The 10,309-nt window shown below is 35.4% G+C and overlaps 1 protein-coding gene across 1 annotated transcript in view; it reads left to right on the top strand.

Annotated features, from left to right (window-relative positions):
* The first annotated feature begins 233 nt into the window (after window positions 1-233).
* Window positions 234-10,309, top strand: part of cpox (coproporphyrinogen oxidase) — a 12,279-nt gene continuing 2,203 nt past the window's right edge. Inside the window, 6 exon segments of the mRNA NM_001040094.2 lie at window positions 234-816; window positions 2,538-2,681; window positions 2,900-3,010; window positions 3,097-3,238; window positions 4,778-4,996; window positions 6,665-6,769. Coding sequence (NP_001035183.2) covers window positions 273-816; window positions 2,538-2,681; window positions 2,900-3,010; window positions 3,097-3,238; window positions 4,778-4,996; window positions 6,665-6,769 — 1,265 coding nt within the window. The 5' untranslated portion in view covers window positions 234-272.

The raw sequence follows: 10,309 nt of genomic DNA, 5'->3' as shown, positions 1-10,309 counted from the left end.
TCTCGGAAGTACACGTTTAGCATGTCATTTAACATCCTTGGTATATGTAGTCCACGTCGGTCTGAAAAACGCGAGGCTCAATGGTAAAAAAACTCGATTTCCCATAACACCCCTCGACGCTCGCTCAAAACTCAAGAAGTCACGCCTCCGCGGGCAGAACTGTTGGAGAAGCTACGTGCGGAGGCGCATATAGTTACTTTACACCCATTTATGACACTCTTATCAATTGGCAGCTCATGAACAGACTGCGTCGTGTTCGCTCAGCAGACAGCATGACTTCGTTAGCTTTGTGCACAATTAACAGCTCAACGAGATCAATAGCAAGACTGTGTCGAGTGTCCCACTCTGCGCATGGCACAGCTGATGTACACTCTTTCGTAGCCCGTTACTCAACCCTGCGTAATTGTAGTGCTTCTCTTCCGAGAGGAAAATGCTCATTCATAAAAACGGGAACCAGACAGATGTGCCAGTCGTCGCCGAGGAGGATCTCTCTCGGACGGTACGGTAAAGGCGTGTTTCTGGCTGCAGGAGCCGCGGCTGTCACCGGTGTTCTGGCGGCAGGTGTAAGTCACTTCCAGCGGGCAGAAATGGCAACGAAGATCTCCAGAGTTGAGGAGGAGGACGGAGACATTCGGGAGAGGTGCAAGTCGTTCATGTCTCCACCAGTCACTGACATCAAGCTCCTAGAGCAGAGGAAAGACGAGATGTCGACAAGGATGGAGATGCTCATCATGGAGACACAGTCGGCTTTCTGCAGAGCCCTGGAGCAGGTGGATGGAGGCTCATTCAGGGTGGATAGGTGGAGCAGAAAGGAAGGTTGGCTCTTTAATGTATATATTATTTTTAATTTCATCATGAACCTTTAACTGTGAACTGTATTGAATTTTTCTTAGTGTGCTTTGTTGTAAAAACAAGTTAATTTGGATGAAACAATAAATGTGTAGTACATAACTTTTGGTACACAACAGGTTGAAAGTAGAACAAACAGTGTGGGCTAAAGTCCTGATTTCTGTTTAAGATATTTCCACATAAAGAGCACAGGGGTGTAATAATTATGTTACCACCTTTTAATTATATTAAGAATCAAAATTTTGGAGATTAAAAAAAAATTAAAGTTGGTCACACTTAAGGTTCCACTGGTTTATTTATTTAATGTGTTTGAGGAATTTCAGCGTTATGGATGTGACATTTGCAGTAAAAACTCAAAACTTAAATTCACTAGAAAGTATATGTTAAAAATTACATTGACAAATATGTTTATATTTTCCAAAACAACTAACCACAGAGTTATAGGATTAGAGAAATATCAACCTGTAAACATTTTGTCCATATTTTCCATGAGGAAAATAAACATGAGTTTTGGATATGACCAAAAAAGTCTGCTAGTTTACAGTATACAACATTCTTAAACTGCACAACTCAAAAGAACAACGCCAATAAAAAGGATAAGAGCTGACTCTCTATAGAACAAAAAATATTGATTTCATTTTATTTTTTGCATTTATGAGGTTCAAGTTTTGTTAAGAATGTGACTTCATTAGTGATGCATCAAATGTGAAATTAGCACTTGTGTCTCTTTGGTAAATCAAATATAATAGTTCGGAAACTGAGACATTTTTGAGTAGTTTTTAAATACAGTAAAATACTCGCTTACACCAAAAATGTAGAAAAGGTTTGGCTTTTTTGGTTGAAGCTTTTTTTATGGCAAGGTTGACATTTGTATGGAATTGCTCATTTACTAACATAAACAAACCATAAACAATACATTTATTACACTATTTATTATTGTGTCTCAATATTAGTTTGTGAAAATAAAGTCATTGTTAGTTGCTAACAAGCTTCATTTTGGATGTCAATAATGCATTAGTGAATACTGAACTATGTTTAATGTTCATTCTTCTTAGTTCAAGCTATCAAATGCATTACCTAATGGAACCTTATTGTAAACTGTGACCAGGAACTCTAAATATCTAATCAGAGTTATGAGATGCATCATATAATCAGATAAATATCTATGAAAGACATTTTAGTCTTAACTTTGATCAAACAATGTACCATACATTCATGTCGCTTAATATTAGTTAATGAAAATAAAGTCATCATTAGTTCTTGTTAACGTGCAGTGCATTACCTAATGCTAACAAGCTCAACTTTGGATTTTAATAATGCATTAGTGAATGTTGAACTATGATTAATAAAATCTGTACAAATATTGTTCATTCTAAGTTCCTCTACATGAACCAATTGAACCTTATTGTATAGTGTGACTAGAGTCTAAATATTTCATAGAAGTTATGAAATGCGTCATATTAAATATTAGATAAATATCTATAAAAGACATTTTAGACATAACTTCGAATTTATATAATTTCAACATTTACATCATAATTTGCATCATAATTCATCATAATGCATTCATAATAAAAAAATAGCTTTAACTTTGTTGAAAATAAAGATAAAAACATTCATGAATGAAGTATTTTCTATAATCCTCATGCAGATTTGACTTTCTCTGTTTCTCTTGTTTTTTACTAAAGGTGGTGGCGGCATCAGCTGTGTGATGCAGGATGGCAAGATCTTTGAAAAAGCAGGTGTGAATGTGTCTGTGGTGTATGGGAATCTTACTGAGGAGGCCGCCAGGCAGATGCGCAGCCGTGGAAAAATCCTGAAAGGAAAAGATGGTGAGACGCCGACTTCTCGTTTCAAAGTGAACCCAGAGAGTGACTGAAACCAGATCTTTGTGTCTTCAGTTCTGCTTCTAGATTTATTTCTGAACTCCGTCTAAACTATCAGTGGTCTCAAGGCTGTTTTCCTGATAGTTTGTCATACTAGCTCATAAATTTGAGAGGAAGTTACGTCATATATACTGTTTTACAATATCATTATCTCTGCGTTCCAGGGAAGCTGCCATTTCGTGCAATGGGTGTGAGTTCTGTCATACACCCCAAAAACCCCCACATTCCCACAGTGCACTTCAACTACAGATACTTTGAGATTGAGGAAGCAGATGGTGAGTGCTTTCACAGTCGTGTGAGGAGAGATGTTGTTATCTGCGAGCACCACTCATCTCTGTCTCCATCTCCCTTCTTTCTATAGGCACAAAGCAGTGGTGGTTTGGTGGAGGAACGGATCTCACTCCTGTTTACATTGATTTGGAAGATGCCACCCATTTCCACAAGACTCTGAAGGAAGCCTGTGACAAGCATCATCCTAAATATTACCCAGACTTCAAGAAGTGGTATGTAGTCTTATTCAGTGTGTGAATTATACATTGACAATTGGGGGGGATGTGATGATTAAAAGGCTTAACTAGGTTAATTAGGTTAACTAGGCAGTTTAGGGTAATTAGGCAAGTTGTTGTATAACGATGGTTTGTTTTGTAGATTATTGAAAAAAATTTGCTTAAAGGGGCTGATAATTCTGACCTTAACATTCTTTTTAAAAACTGCTTTTATTCTAGCCGAAATAAAACAAATAAGATCTTCTCCAGAAGAAAAAATAGTATCAGACATACTGTGAATATTTCCTTGCTCTGTTAAACATAATTTGGGAAATATTTAAAAAGAAAAAAAATGGTAACACTTTACAATAAGGTTCATTAGTTAATGCATTTACTAACATGAACTAATCATGAACAACACATATAGAGCATTTATTAATCATATTTGAACATTTACTAATGCATTATTAACATTCAAGTCCATGCTTGTTAACATTAGTTAATTCACCATGAGTTAACATGAACTAACAATGAACAACTGTATTTTCATTAACTAACGTTTATTAACATGAATAAATACTGTAGTAAATGTATTGTTCATTGTTTGTTCATGTTAGTAAATGCATTACTTAACATTAACTAATGAACCTTATTGTAAACTGTGACCAAAAAAATCAAAGGAGGGCTAATAATTCTGACTTCAACTGTATATGTGTATAGGTCATCATCTGAAATGTATCAAATATTAAAGTTTCCACAAGGGTTAATCTAAAAACTGCAGTGGGCTTGTTATTTGGTAAAATAAAAGTAGCAAAATAAAAACATTATAATTGTTAAAACATTTGTTTGTTGTTAATTATTATTATATTAAATGATGATTAAATATTTAACACTTAAACATTCAAAATAAATTTTATTTTATATGTTATGTTACATGCAGTTCACCACAGCCTAACATTTGCCACCACAGTTTTATTGTGATCTTTGTAATAATTATCTTGAATTAATTAATCATGCATAGTTTTCTGCCATTAAGTAAATAAGCAAACATGTAATTTGATTATAAACTTTAAGATTCGATTACGTAATCCAAATGCCATGTAATCAATGAGCAGCCAGCACTGCTCAGTCGGGTGTGTTACAGCTGTTATGGGTGTGTATGCGGGTGTGTGTTTTTTGTGAGCTTTCTATCTTCTGGGTGGATTTGAACTGTTAAGCAGTGATAACATTTCCCATTATTTGCAGAATCCAGTGTGGTATTTTTGTGAGTCGACTCTTTTGTTTTAAGGCATCCTCTTAATTTAGTATTTTGTATCATAAAAAGGGCCTATTCACGCGTCAAGAATAATAGCTATGATGAACATAAGTACACTACCTGACAAAAGTCTTGTCGATCTAAGTTGTATAATACTTCATCAGGTTTTATTTTTTTATTATAGTCATCCTTACTACGAAGAAGCTTTAAGATATATACTCAATTAAAGAAACTTTAATTATGATTAAGTGTTGATAAACTTTAGATTAGCATCACTACAGTTTTAATATGTTCTATTCTAGGTGTGACAACTACTTCTACATCCGCCACCGGGGGGAAACGAGAGGCATTGGTGGGATCTTTTTCGATGATTTGGATTCCCCTGATCAGGACGAGGTTTTTAATTTTGTGAGGAGCTGCGCTAAAACTGTGGTGCCTTGTTACCTGCCTATTGTTTACAAGCATCTGAATGACTCCTTTACCCCTGAGGAGAAGGACTGGCAGCAGGTCAGGAGAGGCAGGTCAGTTAAAGAGAAAGAGCCCAGTATATATCATACTGTTCATTAAGATTTCTTTTTAAATGGCCAGAGATGTAATTTACTCCTTGAATATATATTTCAGTATTGTCTAAAATGTGTAATTGCTTTTGTTTTTCCCTCAAATACGTCTATCACATGCAGAAAAAAAGCTTTGCATGGCTTAATGGCGCCATCTAGCGAATATGTTTGGAGCTAGAAAGGAAGGAGACATCTGCGGCCTAGAATTACTTCTATTATTACAACCATACAATTACCGTACAACAATAATTACTGTTTTTACATTGCTGTGAGGGTTGGGGTAAAAGTATATGTTATCAAAGTACAATTAATGAGCAATTTAGTAAATAATAATTCTTGCAGTAGGTTGCAGCTGGAAGGGCATCCGCTGTGTAATATTTATGCTTGATAAGTTGGCGGTTCATTCCGCTGTGGCGACCCCTGATGAGAAAGATTAAATGAACAAATTAATTCTTGCTAGCTTTTCATAGCTGTATCCCTTCTAGCAACATCTGCTTTCCTGAGTTCCTTACTTCTCCTGTTCAAAATGATTGAAATGAATTATTGTTAATGTGAAGTAGTGAAGTGATTAGTTACATTTTTACTGTTTAAACTAAAATCGCCAGTCAGAACAGAGTAATTCTAATGGAAGTTATTTTGTGTCAAATGTTTATTTTATATATATGTGAATGATTAATGATAGACACTTGCTGCCTTTTAAACTTCCTATTAATCAAACAATGAGGGAAAAGTGTTTCATTTACAATATAAAATGTGTCTCAAGCATCCAATCAGCAAATTACTTGATTTCTGTAGGGTCATGTGACCAGGGTTTCCACAGGGACTTAAAGTCTTAAAATGTCTTAAATCTCGAGAGCTAAATTTAAGGCCGTAAAAAGACTTACATCTACTGAAAAGTTGTTTTGTAGGTTTAAAATCTTGTTTTAACTGGTCTTAATTTGCCTTTGTTCATGTATAGCTACCCAATCTGGCCATTAACACCCATACAATCACCAAGAATCCCAATCTCAATACAACTTTGTTTAAAAAATAGCATTTAATTACTTTCCTTACAGTAGCATTTGCTCAAAAGTTCCTTATTTGTTTATTTATTGCTGAGGATACTGAACTCACCTATTTTTTTATTATTAAATTACTATTATTGTAGACTGAAGTAATTGACAGCTATGTTTTGTTCTAATCTTGGTTGGGGTTATAGAGTTTATGAATGGATATATTTAAAAATGTATGAAAAAAGATTCAAAATAAATTATTAATATTTTGTTGTTAATTGTATTCAATTTTAATTAGCGTTTAGCCCTTACATACTGTAGGTCTAAAATTTCATGCATAATGGTCTTTGAAATGCATTTAAAATTCTTAGTTTTGACTTGCTGAAACCTGCAGAAACCTGGTGACACTGGGCACAAAATTCAGCGTAGCCACTACAGGAATAAAATAAGTAATCATTAGAATTGTAATAAATAATATGTAAAAAGTATTATGGCTTTACTGCATTTGTCATAAAACAATTGCATCTTTAGTGCAATTTTAGATCTCTTTAAGTATATATTATTTATTTATTTTGATTTATTTTTGATGTTATTTGTCAATTGTTCAACAGCTAACAAAGCTCTTGTCTGTTTCTCTTAGATATGTGGAGTTTAATTTGGTGTATGACAGAGGGGTGAAATTTGGTCTGGCCACACCGGGGTCCCGCATCGAGAGCATCCTGATGTCTCTGCCACTTACTGCAAGGTAAATGACTTTGTGTGAGGAAAATATGTGTGTCACATCAGCTGCTGCATATTACCCTCATGCCCTGAATATTCTTGAACTATGTTTAGATAACTTTAAAAACATAGTTTCCTGTACTGAACATTTCATTTAAAAGCTATTTTATGCTTAATCATGACTAATCATGTACAAATCTTTATATCAAGTTTTAATATTTAATGACAATTTTACGTTATATATAAGTATTTGTGGACAGCACGGTGGCGCAGTGGGTAGCACAATGGCTTCACAGCAAGGTTGCTGGTTCGAGCCCTGGCTGGGTCAGTTGGTGTTTGAATAAACTAAATTTGTTGTAGTGTATGTGTGTGAATGTAAGAGTGTATGGATGGTACTGGGTTGTGGCTTGAAGGGCATCTGCTCCGTAAAACATATGCTGGATAAGTTGGTGGATCATTCCGCTGTGGCGACCCCAGATTAATAACGAGACTAAGCCGAAAAGAAAATGAATGAATGAATATAAGTATTTATGTACATGTATACATGGATGTATGTCTTTTATATATACATGCTAATAAATATACATAGTACACAAAAATATGTAAGCAAACACCCCTTATTTACCTGTTCCTTCCTTCCTTCGTTACCCCGATCTATTCCGGAACCTCGCAAATTACAAATGAAGCACAGGTGTTACACAATAAATAATAAAAAAAATTTTTAAGGTTTACTTATAATTTTTCCTTCCCTAAGCTTCTTTGCTTCTAGCATTTTAAGTATTTAATGTTGCTTTTTGAGCATGAAAATTCCTTCCTACTTGGTTTGAGTTGCCTTTAATAGTGTTTTGTTCATATTAAACAGTCTCAGCGTTACTATTACACTGTGGCTGCCAAAACCTGTCAACAGTTCTGGCCGATGCTAAGATATAAACAGAAACCTACTGGCTCATTTAAGAAAGGCTAGGAGCTTTTTATATGACTCGCCTGTCTTCCTGTTTCAGTGGAAAATACATAATTGAATAACGCTGCATGTTTCAACTTCAGAAGACCTTTAGACTGAAAAGTCATTCATTTTTACAGGAAATCAAAACTAACCATAATGATTTTGTCAGCTCACATTGCTGGTTGTTGGTGAACAATTAATCTGTGCATGTCACTAAGAAAAAAAATAATCTTTAATTGAAATCTGAAAATGCACGTCCTGAGTACCTGTTTTCAGTTAAATTCTCAGATCACGTCTGTCTGTGGTATTGGGCGTGGCTAACATACTTAACCACACCCCTCCATCTGTCAGTTTTGACAACAAACAGAAATGGCGAAGATGAGGAGTCTGTTCGGTTGTAATATCTCTCCCGATTTTCTGATCTTTCTGAATGAAATGCCTATTATACTACATCCAATCAGCTTGCAGTATAAAAAACCAAGCCACGCCCACTGTTTTCTCATTTAATATTAAGTTTCTTTAGGAACTGCATCACAGTACTAAAATAAAGCTTCCGGTTCATGCAGACTTTAAAAGGCATACAATTGCTTTGTTTGTTGTTGCCCAGAGTAACCGCTGCACATGCTGTAAAAGCTTCATCTTCTGGAAAAGGGGCATTGAAAAGCAGACAAAAACTCTGTGCTTTTGCTTTCAACCACAAAAGGAGCATTCACAGCACATGATCATAAATAATTAATGAGCTGACACTTTCTAGCAGCATGTGGGACTTATAGTTAAAAGGCAAATAATTTGACCCCTTAAAACTGTCAGGATATTATTGTGCCTTCACATAAATGTACAAACTCATAAACAACCTTTAGGCGATCAGAAAGCATAATAATTATGAAGCAGGGTCTTCTCATAGGATAAGAAAACTCAGTCTGGGAAAAATAAGGAGATACTGATGCGTCATCACTCCACTTGCAGTGAAGAGCTACATCACTGATTTTAATTTCGCCCCAATAATCATTTTAAACCCGGAGGATGAAATTAGCTGACAAAAGCTCAAAATGATCCAGTTTTGCCCACAATTAAAGCTAACAGGTGCTAACGTTGTCTTAATTAATGCTCAACACACACAAATCTGTCTTCAAGTTTTTAAATAAGTCTCAATAAAGTACTCGAGGGTTTCTTGAACCTTAAAATATATGCAGTCGTTACTATTGTTTGCTGTTGCCCAGACTAGCAAATGTAAAAACACTACAAGCTCCTCCTACTGAAAAATGGGCGGGGAACATCAGCAGCTCATTTGCATGTCTGCATATATTTACAGCATATAATAACAAATTAACCTTTAAAGGAGATTCACCGAAAAAACAATACAATTCTGTCAAAAATTCCTCGCCCCCAAACCCATGAGGCATTCGTTCATCTTCAGAACACAAATGAAGATATTTGAGATATAATCCGAGAGCTCGCAAACCCTCCATAGACGGCAACATTCCTGAAAAGATCCAGAAAGATGCCAAAAGCACTTCAGTGGTTCAACTATCATTTTACGAACCTATAAGAACACTTTTGTGTGCCAAAAACTGAAACAATGGCTGCGTCCTAAATCGCCTACTACACAGTAGGTACTGCATTTGAATCAAAATGTACTACTCTGCTGTTAGAAAAGTATGTTCTATACAGTATAAATGTGAAAAGTATGAATGGAACTCGGACATACTACATCCACCATTTTGTCATGATCACATGACCTACTCGCATCAGTCACGTTGCTTTACTTCCATTCATGAATTCTCTCACTGTGCATCATGGGATAGCATAGCGTGCATCAGTTGCGCACTTCAGTATCTCGCCGGAAGTAGCAGTCCATCTGGGTACTTTTTGCATACTGACTTTCGATTTTTATAAATTAGGACATGCTACTCAGCTCTCAAACTGTTTTTAGTGTACTATATAGTATGGAAGTATGCGATTTCAGACTTTTCTTTTCTGTGTATTTCAGGACATGTTCACGAGAGCATGCTAAATCGAAAATACTGCCGATTAATTCTATATTTCAGGTTTTATTACCAGACAAAATATTCCCATAGCTTCATTACAGTTGTCTACAGAAGTCTCTTGAAATTGTTTGACAATGTTTTTATTTTTTGGGTTTTTTTTTTCTGGACTTTAAATGTTTCAGTACCCTTGCTGACTACATAGGGTCAGAGAGCGCTTGATTTATCTAAAATAACAAATTCTAAGACTTTCTGAAGATAAATAAAGCTCTCTGGTGTTTGTTAAGACGTAATAATTAATGATTGACTTTTCATTTGTGGGGGAACTAACCCATTAAGCCAGTGATGCCCAAACTAGGGCTAAAGTTGGCCCATGGTAACATTTGATTTGGCCCACCATGCCATCTGAGATGAGAGGGGGAATAATGGGTAAGGTTGGGGCGAATGCCTTCAACAGAGATCGTCACTAATTTAACATAACCTTATATTTGTTTGTTTAATTGATGAACTACAAAAAGCAAATTGAAATGAAATGATTCAATGAAATGTTGTAAATTAATTGGATTTTTTTAAAGAGTCATGAAACCCTTAAGCACATTTTTAGATGTTGACATAGAGTATGTGTGTGGCACATTGC

This window comes from Danio rerio, chromosome 8 (genome assembly GCF_049306965.1).
Source record: "Danio rerio strain Tuebingen ecotype United States chromosome 8, GRCz12tu, whole genome shotgun sequence".
In the NCBI taxonomy this organism is placed as follows: domain Eukaryota; kingdom Metazoa; phylum Chordata; class Actinopteri; order Cypriniformes; family Danionidae; genus Danio; species Danio rerio.
This window is presented reverse-complemented; position numbering and strand designations above follow the sequence as displayed.